At 42.9% G+C, this 22,927-nt stretch overlaps 1 protein-coding gene across 6 annotated transcripts in view; it reads right to left on the reverse strand.

Annotated features, from left to right (window-relative positions):
- Positions 1 to 22,927, reverse strand: part of MYO7B (myosin VIIB) — a 58,635-nt gene that overhangs the window by 24,800 nt on the left and 10,908 nt on the right. For 3 of the 6 annotated variants that reach the window (XM_053389622.1, XM_053389619.1, XM_053389625.1), the window contains 20 exons: positions 22,737 to 22,813; positions 21,806 to 21,925; positions 21,016 to 21,158; positions 20,396 to 20,606; positions 19,927 to 20,062; positions 19,471 to 19,637; positions 18,290 to 18,346; positions 15,830 to 15,967; positions 14,918 to 15,070; positions 14,487 to 14,585; positions 13,558 to 13,652; positions 12,996 to 13,080; positions 12,202 to 12,420; positions 10,318 to 10,425; positions 7,836 to 8,003; positions 6,392 to 6,616; positions 5,364 to 5,525; positions 3,750 to 3,827; positions 1,488 to 1,615; positions 462 to 588 (listed from right to left, as the gene is read on the reverse strand). In XM_053389622.1, the coding sequence (XP_053245597.1) occupies positions 462 to 588; positions 1,488 to 1,615; positions 3,750 to 3,827; positions 5,364 to 5,525; positions 6,392 to 6,616; positions 7,836 to 8,003; positions 10,318 to 10,425; positions 12,202 to 12,420; positions 12,996 to 13,080; positions 13,558 to 13,652; positions 14,487 to 14,585; positions 14,918 to 15,070; positions 15,830 to 15,967; positions 18,290 to 18,346; positions 19,471 to 19,637; positions 19,927 to 20,062; positions 20,396 to 20,606; positions 21,016 to 21,158; positions 21,806 to 21,925; positions 22,737 to 22,813 (2,696 nt within the window). The remainder of the gene's footprint in view (positions 1 to 461; positions 589 to 1,487; positions 1,616 to 3,749; positions 3,828 to 5,363; positions 5,526 to 6,391; positions 6,617 to 7,835; positions 8,004 to 10,317; positions 10,426 to 12,201; positions 12,421 to 12,995; positions 13,081 to 13,557; positions 13,653 to 14,486; positions 14,586 to 14,917; positions 15,071 to 15,829; positions 15,968 to 18,289; positions 18,347 to 19,470; positions 19,638 to 19,926; positions 20,063 to 20,395; positions 20,607 to 21,015; positions 21,159 to 21,805; positions 21,926 to 22,736; positions 22,814 to 22,927) is intronic. The other 3 variants (XM_053389621.1, XM_053389623.1, XM_053389624.1) reach the window with 3 other exon arrangements.

The following is a 22,927-nucleotide window of genomic DNA, read 5'->3' on the forward strand; positions in this document are numbered from 1 at the left end:
GGAGTGCCAGCTTGGCCCTGTGACCATGGGTGCCTGGGGGCTGGGGCCATAGGTGTCATGCAATGTGCATGGCCTTGGCACCGAAATTTGTGGGTGCCCGGTCCCTTCATGGGGAATTTTGTGGGTACTCGGGCAGCCAGGGCCCCAGGGAGTTGGCACCTATGCCAGGATCCTAGAATTGCCAATGAGGTTATTTTAGGGTAACAGCATCTCAAGATGGTGAAGTGGTGGAAGGTGACAGGGTGGGGGGAGAGAAGAGAAGAGAAGAGAAGAGGAGGAGGTGGCGAGGCACCATGAGGGTGAGGGCAGCGGAAGGTGGTGGTGGTGAGAGGCAGTAGCTGTGGGCTTTTGTCTTAGGCAGTTTCCCCTCTCTGTGTACACCCATCACTGACACAATCCTGCACATTCTTGATATTCTAGATTCCAACATACTGTAACCCCACCCCCTGCAGAGTAACTACCTTCACAAACTTGTCTGAAGGACAGAAGGAACTAAGACAGAGAGACAGCAGAATCCAACCTCTCAGATAACTGGTTTGGTTTTTATTCTCACTGAGTTGCTTGCAGATCTGACAGTAAATTTCATCCCTGTGAAAGAAAACTAATTAGCAAAATAGTCCTCATCCCCAATGACAGACTTTTTGCTAAACAGATCCATGTACAATCTTCCTGCTACAAGTGGGTGTACTTGAAGCCTGTTTGATTACGTTGCGCTTTTTGTTTTGTAATAAATGCTGCACCTAGGTACCTTATGCTCAACCTGGTAGAGATCTACACAATTTTTAATACATTTTTCTGTATGCAGGACTGGCTCAACACATTTTGCTGCCTGAGGCAAAGGCACTCGTATCCCACATATAAAAGCCCTACCTATGTCACACTTCTGCTTCATTCTTGTTCTTTCAAGAACGCCTAATTCAGGGGTTGCCAATGTGGCACTCATAGGCCTTGCAGAGGGCTTTCCTGGCACCCACAGGGTCCTTGCTCCCACCCCTCTCCTTGCTGAAATTAGGCTGGAAAGAAGCATCCTATTGCCACCAATTAAAAAAAGCTGGTGTGCTGCATGTGGCGCCCATCTCAGTTTGCAAATGGCCACAGACCCACAAATGTTGGCCTAGTTAATATACCAGAGATACAGAATGATAAAAAATGGATGAAATTAAGATGAACCCAGACTTTTCTAGCAGGTCATTTGGATATACTCTGTACAGTGGTACCTCTAGTTATGAACTTAATTCATTTTGGAGGTCTGTTCTTAACCTGAAACTGTTCCTAACTAGAGGCGTGCTTTCACTAATGGGGCCTCTTGCTGCAGCTGTGCTGCCGGCAAATGATTTCTATTCTCATCCTGGGGCAAAGTTCTCAACTCAAGGTAACTCTTCCAGGTTAGTGGAGTTTGTAACCTGAAGCGTTTGTAAGCTGAGGTGTTTGTAACTCAAGATACCACTGTAATCTGAAAATGTAAGCTGCCCCTTAATATATAATACCTGATGGCAGGACGCTGGATAGCATTGCCAATAATGAAGTGCACTTTTTCAAGGTTAGACATAGGTCCCTCAGACACAGTGCTTTCTTCCCGAAACATATCTTCCCCATTGCTCAGCTGGTTGGCCACCTAAAATGAAGCAGGAAACCATTTTCCTCCTCTTGCCTGAAAGGTTATTTTCAATAAATGCACTTAATTCTGGGATAGGAAATTGTTACATATAACTGATAGCATTCTCTTCTATGGAACCATCCCCTTGCCTCTACACTCTCTCACACACGAATCTCCTATAGATACTTAATTTTAATTTTATTCACTAAGAAGTTGTCTTAGACTGTCAGTCCATCTGGCTCAGTCTTGTCTGCACTGATTACCAGCAACTCTCCAGAGTTTCAGACTGGGGCCTTCCCATCCCTACCTGGAGGTGTCCAGGATTGAACCTGGGACCATCAAAAACAGATGCTCTCCCACAGAGCTATGGTACTTCCCCTCATTTTATTTTGTCATTTATATACCTCTCAGTTAGCCATGTTCTTTGGGCAGTTCACACATTGAATCATCAATGAAAACAACCAAATACAGAAGTAAGCACCAAAACAAAAAGTAGCACAAAAACATACAAAATCAATAGAACGTCACTAAAGCATAGCAAGGGGGGAAACACAGGAGTTTTAAAAACTAAAATACATTCAATCTTAATTATTAAATGACCTGAAAGGGAAAGAAGGGGGCTTAACCAACCACTGGAGAGATCCTAATGCAAGCGATGGATGTGTCTTTTTGAGGAGAGCATTTCATGACCAGGGTGCCACCACTTAAAAAGTCCTCTCTCCAATAATCATAGAATTGTAGAGTTGGAAAGGACCACCAAGGTCATGTAGCCCAACCCCAGGCAACGCAGGAATCTTTTGCCCAATGTGGGGCCACAGGCCCTCAGATTAAGAGTCATGTGCTTTACCAACTGAGCTATCCCAGCTGACATAATCTGACTCACTTCACTAGACAGGGGAACCTGGTTGAGGGCCTCTGATGAAGATCCTATAGAAGGAAGTGATCCTGCCTCCAAGCCATTTAGGGATTTAAAGATTCAATTCAACGTTCAGTGAATGACTGAAGATTCAGGATAGACAAAATAAAGTGCTTCTTTACACAGTGCATTGTTAAACTAGAGGCAGTGATGACCACCAACTTGGATGGCTTTAAGAGGATTAGACAAATTCATGGATATGGCTACCAATGGCTACTAGCTGCATTCAGTATGCTTCTGAATACCAGTTTCTGGAAACTGCAAGAAGTGCTATTGTGCTCAGGTTCTGTTGTGAGCTTCTCATACACATCTGGCCGGTCACTGTGAGAACAAGATGCTAGACTAGATGGGCCCTTGTTTGCTCTCACAGGACTTGTCTTACGTTCTTAATTCTTAATTCAAACTGATGCACTATGAATGCTTATTTGGAAGTAAATTCATCTGTCCCGTCATATTTATTGCTGATCAGAGGATCAGCGCCAACAAAATATGTTTGGTGGGACTTGGTCCTGCAACCTTCATTTCCTTTTAATTCTTGAGACATAATCCTCCCACCCCCTATTGCAGGGGTCAGCAAACTTTTTCAGCAGGGGGCCAGTCCATTGCCCCTCAGACCTTGTGGGGAGCCAGACTATATTTTTGGGGGAGGGGGGATGAACGAATTCCTATGCCCCCAAAATAGCCCAGAGATGCATTTTAAATAAAAGGACACATTCTACTCATGTAAAAACACGCTGATTCCCGGACCATCTGCGGGCTGGATTTAGAAGGCGATTGAGCTGGATTCGGCCCCCAGGCCTTAGTTTGCCTACCCATGCTCTAGTGTCTTTGTGCCTTCTTTATAGTGTTCAGCAAGGCGGTTGGGGTTCTTTTTGTCTTTTGAGTTCTGTGCAAGTAACCAAATTGTCCTACTCTTACAAACATATCTTTTTTTGTTTAACATCAAGTCTCATCACTTGACTCAAAGCACCGGCTCCCCTTGCTTTCAGAATGGACATGTTTTCATATGCATTTTTTCTATTAAATACTGTTGCCCAGAGTACTTATTATTAAACAATGTAGTTCAAGCCCCGGGCTTTCCCCCCAGCTGGAACTCATCAGAACTCAGTTCAGGCACCCCTCAGGTGGACACCATTGCTATTATAAGAGAACAAGGGAGGCATTCGTGGTGAGTTCTGGCACCTCTTTTTCTGTAAAAATAGCACTGTTCAAATCCAATGTCAAAACATAGCCTACCTTTCCAGTCAGCTTGGAGTTGCGTTTTAGTTTCACAGATGAAATGACATTGGAAAACTTGTCCTTCCTGTTGTCCCTCTAAGACAGAAATATTCATTATGAACTTTGATCCTCAAAAGTCAGTGGCAACTGCTAAATTAAGGGAAAATATTCTCTACAGTCTCAAGCACTGTTTCCTGAGAACTTTCCAGTCAAGTAGTACATGCAGGAATTCTGATGCAAAAGAAGAATGATTTGTTGTCCACAGTATATGTTATACTGGTGATTCTGGATTCCAGAGTATGAAAGACACACGTGGATGACATATCAGACTATTGCAAACTTTCGGATTTAACAAGTTCTTCATAAGGCACAGCTAATCACACAAAGAAGTGGAGAGAAAAGATGCTATGGGAGCATGTGGAGCTTTTAGGCATGCACAGGACAGCCAGACTCCAATAAATTCACCAGCAGATCACCTGGAATCAAAACCACTTTCTAGAATGTTGGTAGACTTTCATATTAAACATTTGGTTGAAGAAAACACTTTGAGGAGCAGAGCTAGGTTGTTCTCCAGCTTAGCCATGGATTTTCTGAAACCACTTTTTCTGAAACCCTAACTCTGCTTTCACTGTAGTCAGAAGCGAGACAAGGGTCTTGCCAAGTACTTTGCAGATTTTTATTTTTAAAAAAGAATCACACAATAGACTATCTCCCCCTCCCAGCACTATAAATCATGTACTGAGTAATGTAAATGGAATGTAGGACTTTCTTTTCACACAACAGAGTACTAATGAACTATGACCCAGTTTTCTTCCAAACCAAAATGGGTTACAATTAACAATGGTCCAATCATAGACAACTAGCCTGTCCTCATTAATTATACCAATTCAAGTCTGCAAGGACTAATTGCAGGAAATTAACAATTAAGCCCCAGAATCCAGCTACAACATGGAACAACCATCTGCAAAATTCCTTTCATCTTGGCCAATCAAACGCAGACCCCTGGTCCATACACACTGTACCAGTTATATTAATATAGCACTTAATGACCCTCTTGGCTTTGCATCTCTGTGATGGCTGCAAAATCAGGATAATTATCAAGCATCTCATAGATGGCAATTCTTGGTGAGTGTGTTACTGGCAGGAGTTGCATGGGTTTGAATTAGGAGATTTGGCTCTAGTCTACAGCTGCCTGGTGTGTTGCACCTACATGAAGGCCATTTAGCATCTCCAAGTTCTGGATAGACATCCCAATCATCTACGTGGGTCATCAGATCCTCTAGGAAAGGAAGAACTGTAAGAGATTTCCTCTTTCTTATTAGGTCTTCCATGAGCAACATGGTCTTGCCAAGCAATGGTGTGTGCCTGTATCCTTCGGTTGCTTTTCAGTCCTGCCTCCTAGTTTCTCCTTTGGTCTGGACTTACTCTCCACCCCTGCGACCTCTGAGATCTTTTCCCTCCCCAAAGATGCCACTGCAAATACAGTAGTACTTCTGGGGGCAAATAACAATTTTCTGGGTAATTTTCTGGGGGAGAACAGCACAGGCGAAAAGGTTAAGATGCAAATACTTCAAAGGGAGTGGTCTAATTTTCATAAGATTATAGCTGTGAAAAACAATGCCTTCCTCTTACCACATCAGGACTGTAGTTGCCTGTGGGCTGCAGCTGGTTTTTCTTGCCAAAGGTATCATAGACCTGAGTCACTTCAGAGCTGCTCTTGCTGTTGGTGTTTTTTCCTAGCTCTGGTAAGTCACCCATGAACTGCAAGATGGTGGTCCAAACAGCTAGAGATGCCTAATATGGATAGGACACACAATGAGATAATTTTGCATAGTAATGGTAAAACTAACGTGTCACATATTTTACCGATGCACTTAATTTCCACAGAAGTTTGTGAGGTTCTGTGTGCCTGTACTGAAACCATAACGACTTTGTGATATAATCTGCAATAGTAGTAGTAGCTATGGCAGCAGCAGTTCAGTCAGTAGTTGGTACTGGTTTTTGCTAATACTGTAAAACCAGCTTGTTAGTTTGCCCTGTGTTGAGACACAATATGATAGTTTCTTTTATGGAGGATTGTAAACCGATTCAGTAAATTTTAGTCAATCTTATAAACTTCATTTATTAAATCTGCATATGAATAAATACATATTCTCCCTTTGTTTTTAGATAATGACTGCATGAAGCATTCCCTCCCACATGCGAGAGATGGTGGTATTTTTTAAAGTACCTGTGTTTTAAAAAAAGTTCTTAAAAAATTGCTTCCCAGTAAATTAGGGTTTTATTTTTAACTGAACAAATATATTGTAAATCAATTAGTCTAGCAGTTGTATTGACTAAGGCTGCATACACACCATACATTTAAAGCATGTGCCTTCCCAAAGGATCCTGGGAACAATTGTTTGTTACGAGTGCTGGGAATTATAGCTCTGTGAGGGGTGAACGACAATTCCCAGGGTTATTAAGAGGGGGAGAACATCCTTTAAATGTATGGTGTGTACACAATCTAAATATTACATTCTAGCATTGGTGTTCTTTGTTTTATTTCTAGAACAGTATTTTGTGGCCTGCAGGAAACAAAGAAAAAAAGAATAAGATTTAGGGTGCTACTAGCGTTGTCAGCAGAACTTAAGCAGCACAGCGAAGAAGAGTTACACTACCAGAATATCATCCTTCTCCTCATGGTAGAGCAATGGGTGGCGCAGCGGCCGTCGAATGTGTGTATGTGTAGAGGAACCTTGGAAGTAAGTGGCTGCAAATTTTGGGAATGAATATTCTGCAAGACCACTCGTCTCCTCTTCCTCTTCCTCCAGCTCCATGGCCATCGGGATCATATCCAGGTCCACCTCGTTCAGCTTGTACATCTGTGTCTTTGTCTCTAAGTCCTGCAGGGCAAAGAATCACAGACTATGACACAGAAGAAGAGCGCATCTCTCCCTCTCTCTCTCTCTCTCATGTTGTTATTGTTAAGTTGCGGGTGAACATATCAGACGACACAGCGATTCTTCAAACAGCTCTTGTTTATTCACAGACCCAGAACAGAACTGAACTGAAGGGTCCAGCCAGCCTGCTTATATAGAGCTCCACTATAACGCAACAGTAACAACTTTCTGTAGCTATCCAATCACTGCACGTCACTTTCAATTCCTAATTTGCATATGTGGACCTGAGTGAAAACTATATACAGTATCCCCCTGCTGGCCCAGGGTGAGAAACTCAGTACATAACAGTTATCCTTCACTCTCTGCCTTCCCACAGAAACATCAGTGCTTACTAGTCCTGATGGCTGCATTACCTCTGGGATCAGAGGCAGTGTTTGGGGAACATGAGTCAGAGAGCGTTGTTGCACTTGTGTCCTGACTGTGAGCTTGCCACATGCATGTGGTTGGCCACTGCAAGAACAGGATGCTGGGCTAGATGGACCTTTGGTGTGACCCAGCAGGGCTCTTCTTATACCGAGGCTCCAGCAAGGCTGTTTGCTTGTCTGAGGCATTTCTACCCTGCCTTTTAGCCAAGACACTCTACAAAACTGTGTCAGTGTCGGCTATTAATAAGCATCATTGTAAGGTGTGCATAGTGGACATCATCATCATCATCATACTTTATTATTTATACCCCGCCCATCTGGCTGGGTTTCCCCAGCCACTCTGGGCGGCTTCCAACAAAGTATTAAAATACAGTGGTCTGTTAAACATCAAAAGCTTCCCTAAACAGGGCTGCCTTCAGATGTCATCTAAAAGTCTGGTAGTTGTTCTTCTCTCTGACATCTGGTGGGAGGGTGTTCCACAGGGCGGTGCCACTACTGAGAAGGCCCTCTGCCTGGTTCCCTGTAACTTGGCTTCTCGCAGCGAGGGAACTGCCAGAAGGCCCTCGGCACTGGTCCTCAGTGTCTGGGCAGAACGATGAGGGTGGAGATGCTCCTTCAGGTATACTGGACCGAGGCTGTTTAGGGCATTAAAGGTCAGCACCAACACTTTGAATTGTGCTCGGAAACATACTGGGAGTCAATATCTGGGAGATAATATCTCCCGGTGGCCACTTCATATGCTGTTTTTCCCCTGGGGGTGAACAGGCCTATACAATACTGACTTTACAGCTGCTTACCTCAAAGCCCAGAGGAGCCTGTCCTTCTTGGCCTCCGATTAAAGAAGGTAAGAAACCAAATACTCTGTCCACCATTTCCTGGTCACTGATGACATCATATATTGCTTCAGGTTTGTCGTCAACAGCATCATATTTCCTTAGCTTCTCAGCGTCCTCTTCCAGCTGTTCCTGTGGATAAGTTATATGAATCCATGTAGCCAGCTCTAGGAACTTGCGGGAATGAAAATCTGTACACATACCAAATCCTCATAGGCACAAAGTGCAAGTTTGGATTTCCATGCCCAGGAGGACAAATAGGTTTACAAAGTAAGTTACTAGAATGCATATGGGAATACTCAGGAGCAAAGTATACAAGCTACTCAGAGCATACAAAAATGGACCAGATATTTTCAAATGTTTCTAAATCTCATCTAATTCTGTAAGCAATCTACTCTTTATAAGCCTAATTTCTGGCACCTAGTTTTAGATTTCCAGGGACAGGCACAGTGGTATCTTGGTAAAGCAGATCTAAGTAGTAGATATCTGACCATATACAGTATATACCGTATTTTTCTCTCTATAACACACACATTTTTTCTCCTAAAAAGTAAGGGGAAATGTCTGTGCGTGTTATTGAGCGAATGTGTGGTCCCTGGAGCCGACTGGCCCGAGTGCAGGGGCAAAAATCAGATCGCGCGGAGGAGGGAAAGCTGCAGAGAGGAAGCTGCTGCTTTCCTGCATTCTGCCTCAGGGTCTTACTGCCCACCCTCTTCTGTTTTCGGTTGCTGTGTTTGCTCAAAAGCAACAAAGAGCAGGGAAATCCCCTGCCCTCCTGGCAAGCAGAGGGGAAAGGAAAGGATCGTGTCCTTCCTTCTAATTCCTTCCTAGTCACACTGCGCGCAGGCTCCAGCCCACCCGGCTCAGGTTCAGTCGGCTAGGAGCACAGCCGACAGCCACCACCTCCTTCTCTCCGTGCTCTGGTGCTGCTGCTGCTACGTCCAGCATTCTAGGGACTCGCAGGCAGCCGGGAAACATGCAGGTGGGAGAGGGAGAGGGAGAGGGAGAGGGAGAGGGAGAGGGAGGGAGAGAGAGAGAGAGAGAGAGAGAGGGGGGGGGCTGGCTTAGGTGGGTGGGGGGAAACTTTTGCCTTCCTTTCCTCCCTCCCGTTAAACCCCTCTCCTGCATTGTTAGCCAGCTGCTTCTCCGCACACCCCCTCTCGTGCTCCTTGTCCCTTCTGTGTTTTTCCTTCCCTCCCCACTTAAAACGTGGTTACAAAGCACGGATCCACATGGATTCTCAAGATTTTTGCATTGGGCTACCCCAAACTCACCGTGAAATCACATGTCTGTGGCCACAGCATGAAGCACAAAAGTGATACATCCACTGTTTCATTCAGATTTTTTTTTCTTGTTTTCCTCCTCTAAAAACTATGTGCGTGTTATGGTCAGGTGCGTGTTATAGAGCAAAAAATATGGCAATTATATACAATATACAATTAACTGTGTAATCTCACTGTATACAAGTTGTACAAGCAACAATAAAGTATTTCAATATAACATGTTGGAACTAAGCTTGCTGAGACCCAGCATATGCTCTTGGATTCCAAGCAAATTATTTCATTTTCAAATACGTATAGGGAACAAGAAGATTTCATGGTGAAAATAATTTGCCTGGCTAGTAAAGGTAAAGGTAAAGGGACCCCTGACCATTAGGTCCAGTTGTGGCCGACTCTGGGGTTGCGGCGCTCATCTCGCTTTTATTGACCGAGGGAGCTGGTGTACAACTTCTGGGTCATGTGGCCAGCATGACTAAGCCGCTTCTGGTGAACCAGAGCAGTGCACAGAAATGCCATTTACCTTCCCGCTGGAGTGGTACCTATTTATCTACTTGCACTTTAACGTGCTTTCAAACTGCTAGGTTGGCAGGAGCAGGGACCGAGCAGCGGGAGCTCACCCCGTTGCGGGGATTCAAACCACCGACCTTCTGATCGGCAAGTCCTAGGCTCTGTGGTTTAACCCACAGCGCCACCCGCGTCCCAATTTGCCTGGCTACCTCTGACTTAAAAAATCAGATGACCTTATAAGGAAAGGTGTGGGGCACCTTTAACCCTCTAGATGTTGATAAACTATGACTCCTATCAGCTCCAGCAACCATGGCCATCAGGGATGATGGAAGTTGTAGTTCAGCAACACCAGGCGAGCCAAAGGTTCCCCGCCACCTGTTATAGAACCATAACACATGCGTGAAATGAACTTCACTTTCACAAACGGCAAAGTAGTGGCAACAGGTACAGATGGGAGGACATTTGTTGTGTATGATGAACTTTGCTAATATTTCTGCACAGACAGAACTCTCCATCAACATGCATGTCTTTCTGCTTTGGAAATGTGTCCACTTGCATCACTGTATGTGACCTGCTGTGGAAGCACACATTTCTTCTGTGGGAGTTTCTTCTGCCTGAATGCCATCATACATGAGAGCCCGGAGACCGAGAGAACCTACCTTTTCTATTCTAAGCGCTTCTTCCCTTGCTTTCTTTGCCCCAGTTATTGGAAGGAGATGCTTATCTTCCTTGAAGCGTAGCTGTCTGGCTTCCAGTTTGAGTTGCTGCTGCGGGTAACAGAAACTTACTATTGTTGTCTTTAGCCAGGTTTATCACTTTGCACTCCCTCGTTTCCAAATGATTCCCAGCCTAACATTTGCATATAGCAAGGGCAAAAGTCTCACTGTGGCTGAGGCCCCCTTCCAGACAGCCTTTCTATTATGCATCCATGATGATTTGTGCTCATGATCTTGTGGGGGAGCCACATGTGATCTCAATTTCAATACTCTTTGCACCTGGAAAAGTTTTGGGCTGGTCACACTGCTTCATTTCCATTTGGGGCATACCTAGTAACTTCCTGCTGAAATCCTGAAACTTTTTACATCAGGAATGTTCTCATTTATTTTTGTTCTGCTTTTGTTGAGCTATATCCTCTCCAGACAACGATAATATGGTAGCAGTGGGGAAGCATCACAAAGCAACCAATAAAGCAGAATAAATGCACCACGAATATTATTGCATCAAGAACATAAGAATCGTAGAGTTGGAGGGAACCACGAGGATCATCTAGTCCAACCCCTGCAATGCAGGAATATTTTGCCCAATGTGGGGCTCAACCTCATGATCCTGAGATTAAGAGTCTCATACTCTACCAACCAAGCTATCCCTGCAATAAAACACCAGTTTCACCTTTATAACTAGTAAATACTACTGTTAGAAACTAAGTATCTATAAAGGTAAAGGTAAAGGGACCCCTGACCATTAGATCCAGTCATGGCCGACTCTGGGGTTGCAGTGCTCATCTCGCTTTATTGGCCGAGGGAGCTGGCATGCAGCTTCCGGGTCATGTGGCCAGCATGACTAAGCCGCTTCTGGTGAACCAGAGCAGCACACGGAAATGCCGTTTACCTTCCCACCGGAGCGGTACCTATTTATCTACTTGCACTTTGAGGTGCTTTCGAACTGCTAGGTTGGCAGGAGCAGGGACCGAGCAACAGGAGCTCACCCCGTTGTGGGGATACGAACCGCCGACCTTCTGATCGGCAAGTTCTAGGCTCAGTGGTTTAACTCATAGCGCCACCCGCGTCCCTTAAGTATCTATACTGGTGTCCTTATAAATTAATAGCTTTCATTGTGTACTTTAAAGTTGCATTTGATTATGAGGTCTCCAAAATATTTTGGAAAATTAATGTCTTTTAAAATCATCACATAACATTTTGGCTGTGAACGATTTAAAAAAATTTATTGCAAGTGCTAAAGGCAAAACTCATTCAGTGACATCCTGGTAAACCATAGTTAATGGTTAGTGTGACTGTGCCAAAGAGGACTTTTTCACTTCTCCCTGCTAGTACTGGGAGGAAACAAACCATGTACATCAAAAACAAGGATTACAGCTTGTTTCACTCCCAAAAATGCATGATCGGCAGCCAAGGTTCACTGACCATAGTTTGTTGCAGTAAAACATGGTTCAGTGGACATAAAGCAAAGGCAGAGATTGTGGTTTGTTTCTTCCATGCTCCAGTGAAGAGTTAAACAAGCCTCTTAACCATGGCTTGTGACATGTGAACGAGGCCAATATATCTAACCCTGAACACAAACAAATTGAATTGATATGTATTTTAAATAATTCTGTTCTTATCACCTTGTCAAGAGTTCCAAGACCTCACCCTCAACTGTAGTAAGCAGGGGGTCGTGATTAAATGCATTATGTAGTATTCAGTTATTTTGAACCTTGAGGATACTAAAGTCATCGCTAGGCCAACTCTCTATTCGCAGGATTTGGCTGCTGTCAGGCTTTCCTACTATGATGCATCGTGTGCTGATTATGATCCAACTGTACCCACCTCTCTCTTCATTCTCTGGAAGCTCCTACGAGCAAACATCCCTCTGGCATAAGCCTGTATCACACACACAGCTTTCAGCTGCTCAGCTGTTTTCTGGCGCATCAGGTAACCTCGACACAAAGCTTGGAACTTAATCACACTTGCCCGGGCGGCCTCATATTGCTTCACAAGCTGCCTGCTCCGGAAAAGGGCCTGCAGGCGCTCAAAACCCAACATGATCTAACCACATAAGAGAAGAAACAGATAAGGTGAATGAACAGCAGGTTAAAAATGCTTCAAATAAATATTCAATTGTCTTTGAAAGCATCTCATGGAGGTCCTTGCTACAGTGACAAAACCAAATTTATCTTATCCATCTTTATCTTATCCATACACTAAAAGCACATCAGGAATACATGCAAGCAACAGTTCCCCCTCCCCCAGATAAATCAGCCATCTGTTAGACCTTAGACAGTTGTTGCGTTAAAAACAACAACTGAACCAAGGCAGGGATCCAAAGAACTATGTGAAAAGCACATCCAGGGGGATTTTTTGATACTTTCCCCTTTGCATAGCAGAATGCCGTGCCATAGCACAACTTGCAACATTTCAAAAGCAGCCCACCATATATTTTGAGGTGTGTGAAGTTCCATAAATAGTTCCATAAGTAGCTGTGCAGCTGACTCTTTGAATCCCAGTCAAAGTAATGTTTGAGTGTTCTAGGTCTTTTAGTGTAAGAACCTATGAATAGTGTGCCTGGCTATGCAGAGCCCATTTTGATAACTGTATCTGAAAGATCCACGCAAGCTTTTTACCATCTTGAAGTTCTTCCGACAGCAATATCCCCTCCAGGCTGTCTGAATAACCACAGCACAGCGCCTCTGCCTCAGAAACTGTTTCCTGCAGGCAGAAGAAATTAAAACAAAAACAAAACAAACCTCAATATGCTAACATTAACCCCAAAATACAGTGGTACCTCAGGTTAAGTACTTAATTCATTCCAGAGGTCCGTACTTAACCTGAAACTGTTCTTAACCTGAAGCACCACTTTAGCTAATGGGGCCTCCTGCTGCTGCCGCGCTGTCAGAGAACGATTTCTGTTCTCATCCTGAAGCAAAGTTCTTAACCTGAAGCACTATTTCTAGGTTAGCGGAGTCTGTAACCGGAAGCGTATGTAACCCGAAGCGTATGTAACCTGAGGTACCACTGTAGTGGGTCTAGTGGAATAAACCCAGAACTGCACCCCCTCCTCCCCACCTCACACAAAAAAGCCACTTGCACCGAGCCCAAGAAAAATGCAATTCTCTCCCCATAGGTAAAATACCCAAAGGAAATTAACAATCTGATTTCATTTGCTACCTTTAAAAACATTTTTACCTTTCCTTGAACCCTCTCAGCACTTTCTGAATTAGGATGGCTTTCTCTGTGAGTGCTTTGTCTCGCTGCACCTCCAGTACTGTATCATGATAGTCCTATTAAAGAATGGAAAAAATAATAATTCACATGTTTATCACCAACTACAGTAATCCAATCCAAAGCTCACCACATATAAAAGGGTTGTTACAAAACAGAACCAATCAGTCTGTATATAGGACAATATACAAGTTATTCTATTGCTCTTAGCAACAAAATGTATTAGAGAATCTGTGATGGAGATGGAGGAAACACTTCTGCTTTCGTCATCTAGTGTCAACCGATTTAGATCCAGGTGAGGGGAACAAGGGGGGCAAGTACAAAAATTAGGCTGGATGTTACAACAGCCGTGAGGTCAGCTTGTAGACTCAGCTTCAAGATGGAGAGTAAGTTCCTCTCAAGCATGGGTGTCCACAGAAATAATTTGGGCAGGAGAAGACAAGGTCTATGACTTGTAAGTACAAGTTACTGAGTTGTGACTGAACCCTGTGCACCACTACATAGTGCTGAAGGGAAGCAATGAGAAACAATTCATAGAAGATCAGGCAAACAGACCTGAGGGAACAGTGCTCTCACATAGGCCCTATATCTGCGCTATACGTTTAAAGCTGTGTCGTATCACTATAATCTGTCATGACTTCCCCCAAAGAATCCTGGGAAGTGTAGTTTGTTAAGGGTGCTGAGAGTTGTTTGGAGACCCCTATTCTCTTCACAGAGCTACAATTCTGAGTGGTTTAGCAAACACTCCCTTTGGGGAGGGTCACTCTGTGAGGGAAATAGACGTCTCCTAACAATTCCCAGAGCCTTTCATGATCTAAAGTTCCCAGGATTCTTTGAGGAAAGCCGTGGCTGTTCAAAGTGGACAAAACTGTTAGATTAAACCAGTAACTTACTTTCAGGAATACTTTGGTTCTTCCAATTTTCCACTCATCATCTTTTCCTATCACCTTCTCACAGATGTAAATGCAGCACTGGCGAGCATCATTCTTCAGCTGAAATGTAAATCAATTGTCACATTTATGTTTGTTTGGTTGGAAACTTAAGAGGCCTCATGATAAATAACTAAGAAATGGGCACCAGATTCTGGTCATACTCTGGAAGTGCTTTTTTGAACTAGAATTGGTGAGATTTATATCACTGGTAATATTGACATATAAATTCTTGCAACTGTTAAAGGATGACTTAAGAAAAGCATAAATAAAGCAACCCCCTTCTTGGTGATGTGCTTACTGGATATGTATATAGCAGTAAGAAGGGACTTGAGTTTTACAAATCAATATGCCTCTTACTGCAGTAATAAGGTTGATCAGTCCTGCTAACTTGCCTGCTCACGAGAAGACATTGGCTGCAGAACTCGGTATCTCTCAAAGAATTCTGCAAAGCCATAGCGAATTGGGTAGCCAGCTTTCCTAATCCGGATGGTTTCCATCATTCCAGAGTAGCGCAGCTGACGGATACAGAGTTCTCGGTCGAACAGCTGAAAATAAAACACGCAGCAAAATTTGACACAAACAACCTTGGTTCTGCATCATATACATTAAGTGTTCCTGTTTATTCTTTTCACACCTCATCTTGTGTCTAATGAAAAATATATTTCTTTCTTTCACATTTTCAGTCAAGTTGGGATACCAGAACAAGCACAGCAGGGAACAAGGGAAGTCAATATTGCCATACATTTGCTAGAGTCACCCACCTGCTTGCTTCTTATTCGTACCTGCCTATTAATACAAATTTTCACCAAAATGAATGGGCTAGCCTATTAAACCCTGGAATGTCAATCAGATAAATAAAATTAGATCTGAATGTGCCACCTGCAGGAAACTGCCCTCATTTGGAAGTACCCTGTCACACACCCGTGATTAGGGGGCGGGCAGGGCCACGCGACGTCAGCACACCGTGTATGCATACCCTGCTGTGTGCATGCATGGTGAAAGCATGCCCTGTGGCATTCTCGCGTCATGCACACACACCCAGTGGCATCCTAACATCACTCACACATGCTATGAGGTGTGCTGACATGTTGTGCAGCTGCCCCGCAGCTTGTGCATGTGACACAAGTGTGCCCCGCAACATGCAGGGAGGCTGGCCCTTTCATTGCAAAAATTTTTTTGAGGGGCTGGCCCCCATCCCCCAGCTCTGCTAACTGCGTAATTCCTACCAAACGAATGTCCTTTCTCTTCAAACCATCAGATGCTACAGACAAAAGCTTGATCAAGATATTTTAATGAAATATTACCATTGGCCTCTTGTAGTCATTGGGTTTGATACAGCGGATAAAATACGGCTGGCAGTTACTCAGGATTTTCATCAGCTGCTCCAGGGACTGTTTGAACTGCCCCCCTAACGTAGAGAGACGCTTGGTGGTATCTGATCCCTGGGAGAGCAAACCACATGTCTTGAATATCAATTCAACACCCACATGCATTGAATGACTATGCTGCATTATATATATATGTACTGCCTCGGTGACTGAACACCCATTCACAGTGAACTCCTACACATGTTTACTCTGAAATAATAAAATGCTGATGAGGCACATTTTGCCTGACGTTGTGGTGTAGACAAACCAATAATGACAATGCTAATACAACCATACAGGGAAAAGCCCTTTCTTACTGATTTGCATTCACATTAAAAACAATCCAAGCAATGCATTTTCAGAGAAAATGTGTTCTTAATATTGCTGGCAAATATGCCCTTAATAAAAAGCCATACTTTTTATGACTGACAAGTTCTCTCTTTGTCTACTGTGTCCCCCTAGCGGACGTTTGTAATGTGTGTCTGAAGCTGTGGAGCATATATACCCATTGCCTCTCCTGTTATGTTTGTAGACCTGAGGTTCCCTTTTCAACATGGTTTGTGGGATCTATTGGTTTTATATGTGAAGTACTACTGCCCTCCAATGGCCAAAATCACAAACCAAAGGAAATCATCCTTTTATAATACCAACAGTCAACTTGCTCAGAATTCTTCAACAGGCATAGATGTTTAATGGAAAAATGACAAATGTAAAAGAGAGGGTGGTATTATGTGTTTCTACTGGAGCTGACTTGATACTTATTGTTGGATATTTTGACTTCTTTAAACAAAGAACAGAAAAGTTTAAAGAAGAACTATGGGTAATATCCAGCATTACTCATATTCAGAATAGACCAATTAGTTAGAAATCACCCTCTATGAACTAGGTTACAAACAAACATTTAATTATCTCAACGCTGTAATAGTGTTATTGTTAATGCCACAAAATGGTGGAGTGGCAACTCAGATGAGCAAATTCAACAGAGTAATAACATAGGGGTAGCTCTTGCCTGCTCTGAGGGGAAAAACAATAACTGTTGACAGAACAAAAGTCTAAAGAAGAAAAGACATGCCAACCAAGAGAATAAAGGAGGTAAAATGAAACAAAATTACTATGAATAAAAACATATTACATATTTTAACCATAGCAAGAATTATGCATGCTAAGGCATGGATGAACATTCGAAAACCCCAATGAACTTGACATAATTAGGAAGTTGTGGGAACAGGTAAATACAGGCAAACGAGTAGCAATGTTACAAAATAATGGTAATAATGGTAGCTACAAGATACATTAAAAAGTTAGGGATAGCAAGACAAGAGGACTTTTTATCGTTTACATAAATTTTTCCTATAACTTCAATATTTAATGTTTATTTTATTTTGGAGGAACTGATGCAAAAGAATTGTGATTATTCAGGATGTATTTACTCTATTCTGGTAATTTCCTTCAGGTTTTGAGCACTGGAAAGCTATATAAGCTTGAAAATATCTGAATACAATTGTGTATGTACCAGGAGTACAAATGTGGATGAATAAAACAAAACAAAACAGGATCTTCCATTCTGTATTTCAACGGACATCTATGCCCAGGGATGGCAAACCTTCAGTCTATAGGTCTAATTAGGCCCACCAGTCCTCCTACAGGAGACCATGTAGGCCAAGGCACAACCAACTGCCCAACACTTGACATCATATATACTATGTACAAGCCTGGCTCAGCCAAAGGGAGGTTTACAGGCACCACCAACCAGCTGACCGTTGGTGCCTGTAATGCCATATGCAAACTGCTGGGGAAAACAGCACTTGGTAAGGGGCTCCTGGTTAAATTTACTGATTAAAATCTATCTTGCCCTTCCTCCCAAAAGAGCCCGGGTTCAGGTTTTCAAACCCCCCAAAAAACACAGAAGCAAAAGATAAAGGACCAGCTGTGTGTATACATAGATGAAAAATATCTGAATAGGGCAGGTGGCAGCTGCTTTTCAAGCAGCCTTGAAACCTTGCAATTATTCTGGAAGCTGCTGTTTTCAGAGAGGGATAAACACACAAGGTGCTTTCCTGCAAAGAAACAAGGACATCTAGGCATGGGCATATCTCTCAATGTCAGTTTCTCTCAGTGTCTTATTTTTACAAGCTTAAGTTCAGTTAGCATGAGCTTATGCTCCAGAATGGGGAAAATGTGGCTAACAGGACATGCACGTTCTGCAGGTAACTAACTACTTAGCAACCTTTGTCAGAGTTGCAGGGGAATGCCTGAAATTTCCCCAACAGTAGGCACAATCCAAAGGAAATAGTTCCCATTCCAGCCTACTGAAATAAAATAGGAATTGCACAAACTGGCTTTAGGGCTTTTTTTATTATTATTTCAATCATGGCATTTCTTCTCCAAGCAGTTTACCTGTCCAAAGGCAGCAGGTGATGTTCTGGATTGCACAAAACCCCGGCAGGACAATGACTGGTGGCAAAAGGACAACAAAAGGGAGAGCAAAAAGGGTAGAATTTTGAAAGAATAAAGGAGGAAATGAACAGATGGATAAGATAAGTACAGCAATTATTTGATGTTTCGCTACAGTTAGATTGAAGGTAGTGCAGGGGGAAATCTGAAAAGAGCATCATGTGGATAAATCCTAAACATTGGCACAACACCACAATAATGTCCCTACAATGCTATTACAACATGATGGCTGCAAATTTGCATAGCCACCACGTATCCTTTCTCCAAATAGCTGAGGACAATGTAGACTGATGTTATCTCATTTTATCCTCACAATAACCTTGTGTCTGAGAGATGTTGGCTAGTTCGAGATTACCCAATGACCTTCACAGGTGAGTCGGGATCTAAGCCTAGGTTTTCCTGGTTTAGGGCCAATATTCTAACCACTTCATCACACTGGCTAAATGCTTAGAAATGCTTCATCCTGATTTGCCAGTGCTATGACTGCAAAATTGTAACACCTGCACTAGTTGGACTGGGCTTGCTCCTCCTCAGCCAATGTTTTGCAGTCAATAAACATGCAGATCTTCCCCATACCTGTCATACAAGAATTGCAGAGGACCCCATCCCCTCACAACAGGCCACGGTTGTGTACAAACTATAACTCCAAAGCACATTCAAAGCACCCTTTTCCTCTCAAAGAATTCTGAGCACTGTAGTTAGTTAAGGGTTGCTGGGAATTGGAACTAGAGTGACCAGAATTCCTTGGGGGGGGAGAGAGAGAAATATGCTTTGAATGTGCTTTAAAGATATAGTGTGTATGCAGTCTAGGAGTGATTGTAACTGTAGAAGATGCTTTGCTTGCTATATATTTCTACTCTCCTGTTTTGAATCTGGTAACCCTAGGAAAACAAAACTGCATATTCTGACCAAACCACTCATTCTAACTAGGAAAGTATTTTCTGAATTATAGGATGAAGCAGCTATATCTAATATAAATAGCTCGGGATCATTCCTACTATTATACATTTAAAATATGGCAAAGGCTTAAAATTGAGACAGAAGGCAAAGTGCAGCTAGAATGTCTAAGAAATAGAGGCTGGGGGGACATCTACATTTCAAGTCAGTGCTGGGGGGCAGCTAACCTTGAGGGTGGGATCCACTCCTAGATGCCTGATGCTTCCACGGCCAAAAGGAATCACATTCACGGGTGTCTCCACCTGAAAGACCTGTCTGAGGAATTTGTTTTTGGATGAATGAACCAACTGCAGGATGTCAGAGCTAAGCATGTCACGGTTTTTCTCGAGAAAACCTATAAGAAAGGAGAAGCAAGGTAAATCATTTTTTTCTGCTTGATGCCAATTTACTGAGTTCCCTTGGCCATTCTCCCTCCTCTCTCTTTGATAGTGGCCATTCCCACTCCATTGAAATGGACCCTGCCTACCACACCACTTCAGTAAAGTAATGAAACAGCTGTTTATGAACCAAGAATTAGTCTGACAGTATCAATGTGCAGGATTTGAAACTGGGGGAAAAAGGAACTCTCTTTGAATTGATAGATGATATAATGCTGGGACAGGGAACTTTTATTATTGACTCACCTTTAGACTGGTAATAAACAACACCAGCAAAATGGTTGATACCAAAGACTGTGTCATGGACGCTTCTTGGTGGAATGTAGATTTTGCTTCTGCAATGATGATTGTTGATTTTGTGCAACATGGTTGTGTCTGTTCCCTGGAAGCAAACCACAACATGAGATTAAAGTGGGTCAGGGAGGATGCTAATATATGCTCAAAACAAGGAAAATGTGTAGTAAAAGACTTCCTGAGATGCGACAATGTGGCAACAACATTTTTAGAGTCAGGAAATATTTTAGAGATACAGAAACCTGAGGGGTCTCTGTTAGGTTGCCTGCACAGCAAATAGCTCCAGATGTTTAAAGCAAGAGAGCCAAGCTACACAGCTAGATTCACAACATGCAACACAAATCAATACAATAGAGCAACAGAAGAAATAAAAACAAAGCTAATTCCCTGTGGCAGCCTGGAGAAAAACCACAATACTCACCTTAGGGAACCTGCTTTCTTCATCAATGAGTGACACAATATTCATGGGTTTGAGTGCAATCACTTCCAAGGCGGTACAGTTATCCGTGAAGTCAATGTGACTCCAGGTGATATGCTCAGCCAAGTATTCCTCCTGCTCTAGCTTGAAGACATGTGCTACGAAGAACTGCTGGAGATGCTCATTGGCAAAGTTGATGCACAGCTGCTCAAAACTGCAGGGACACAATTATTTCTTATTTATCGTGAACATTTATATTATTAATATAATCTTCCCTTCTAGTCCTTCATAGCCTTCAGATATTGAGGTCTGGGTAAAATATACACTTAATGAGAAATACAACTGGCTGAGTAACCAATTAAAAGACAAATGATTAATCCACTAAAAATCTTGAATCACAGGCAGCTCTCATGAAATCTAGCATATATCAAGGGCAAGTAACAAACACCACACACTTTCACTTCAGCATGAAGCTGTATCAGTGGACCTCAATCATCTTCAGTGTGGAAATTAATTAACTTAAAATATAACTTCCATCAATACTAATGGTTACAATTTGTTTCTGACATGGTGTGCTATTTCTCAAAACATCCCACAAAACAGTTAAAACTTGAATGTCATACCTGTTAGTGGTAAAATTTTCAAAGCCAAAGATGTCCAGTAGCCCAATGGACCTGCATGTTTTTTTATGACCCTGAGATGGTGGGTTGTAAATTGCAGTATTGATCTTATTAACTATCCAGAGGAAGAGGAGTCCATAGATCCCCTGGGTAAAGAAAAGGTGCATAAGAGCACGGCATTTAACATAAGTTGCATTCACATGTGGGGTTTATAGCATTGGTTTAGCTGATTATAAGGCTGGTGCTTCTGTCCCATTTTCTAAAGTTCCTTTCACACTGTACAAACCTGTTTCATCACATCTCAACCACTATACCATCAGGTTGCAGTAAATGCCATGCACACAGCAACAAGAAGCTGCAATAAATAAATAAACATCCACAGATGCCAACATGCCATCCCTCTCCTCCACATTCTGCCATTCTGTGCTGAAATACCAGCTCCACTGACATCAAGAAAAACATGCAACATTCACCATGAGAGTAAGCCCATGGATGAGAGCCAAGAGTGATAATTTTTCTCTCTTGATTTAGGAAGCATTATAGCTGTAGGCTTGTATAGATTCAAACTTCCTTAATAAATCAGATGCTAAAGCTGGAATACCAAAGAGGACATTGTTTGTAGGATTTTGTCTTTAGACTGTTATTAAACTTCAATGACATGTACAACCTTATCATTTTTATTTTATTTATTTCTTCATAAAATGTATGAACTGCCTCATTGTAGAAAACCTCAAAGCTTTTTACAAAACATAACTGAGAACCACACATGAGGAGAGCTGTTTATCTTCTTTACCTTTACGAAGGCATCTCTCACATCAGCAGCCTGGGCTACACTTAGGGGCATAGAGACGCTCTCTCCCCTGATGATGATCGAGTGGTTTGTAAGGCTGCTGTGGAGTTCCCCGGAATCCACCTGTAAGAATGACAATTGAATTGCATCATTTTTCTGTAGATGCAGGAGATCTGGCGAGAAAGGGCAGCGCCTCCTTCAAGAGAAGGGATATAAAGACACTTAATAGAGATCCGGGTGGTGCTGTGGTGTAAACCACTGAGCCTAGGGCTTGCCGATCAGAAGGTCAGCGGTTCAAATCCCCGCGATGGGGTGAGCTCCCGTTGCTCAGTCCCAGCTCCTGCCAACCTAGTAGTTCAAAAGCACATCAAAGTGCAAGTAGATAAATAGATACCACTCTGGCGGGAAGGTAAACAGCGTTTCCGTGCACTGCTCTGGTTTTGCCAGAAGCAGCTTAGTCATGCTGGCCACATAACCCGGAAAAACTGTCTGCGGACAAACATTGGCTTGCTTGGCCTGTAAAGCGAGATGAGCACTGCAACCCCAGAGTTGTTTGCAACTGGACTTAACTGTCAGGGGTCCTTTACTTTTACCTTTAATAGAAAACAGGGCAAGGCAAGGCAAGGCAAGCCTGCCATCATAGCAGTGGCTGGTGGCAATGAGAGCACAAGATGTGATCTCTAAGCAGAGAAGACAATATGGTAAAAAGTGTGCTACAAAAAGGGGGGGAAACTGGCAGGGGACAATGCAATACAGTGTGGTTAGAATGTCAAATTAGGAGCTGGGAGATCAGGTTCAAATCCCCACTCATCCATGAAGCCCACACCGCTTGCGATGGATTGGGAAGCTATATTCACTGCCCTGAGTTCCTTTGGAGGAAAGGTTGTAGGGATGAAATAAGTAAATAAATAATATTCATGCGCAACACCAATACCTCAAGCAGTTTAGTTGCAATGGAAAAGTGTGCAGAATCCAGTACAGCACAACAGTCCAAATTATCATACACAGCAGCTAGATAAAGGAAAAGGTAAAGCTTGGTGATCATTTATAACATAAAGCATGTAACATACTTTTTCTCATTCAAGAAGCAGCCATTAGGCTAAAAAAAGTAACAACAGAAGAGGA

Source organism: Podarcis raffonei, chromosome 5 (genome assembly GCF_027172205.1).
Source record: "Podarcis raffonei isolate rPodRaf1 chromosome 5, rPodRaf1.pri, whole genome shotgun sequence".
Taxonomy (NCBI): Eukaryota; Metazoa; Chordata; class Lepidosauria; order Squamata; family Lacertidae; genus Podarcis; species Podarcis raffonei.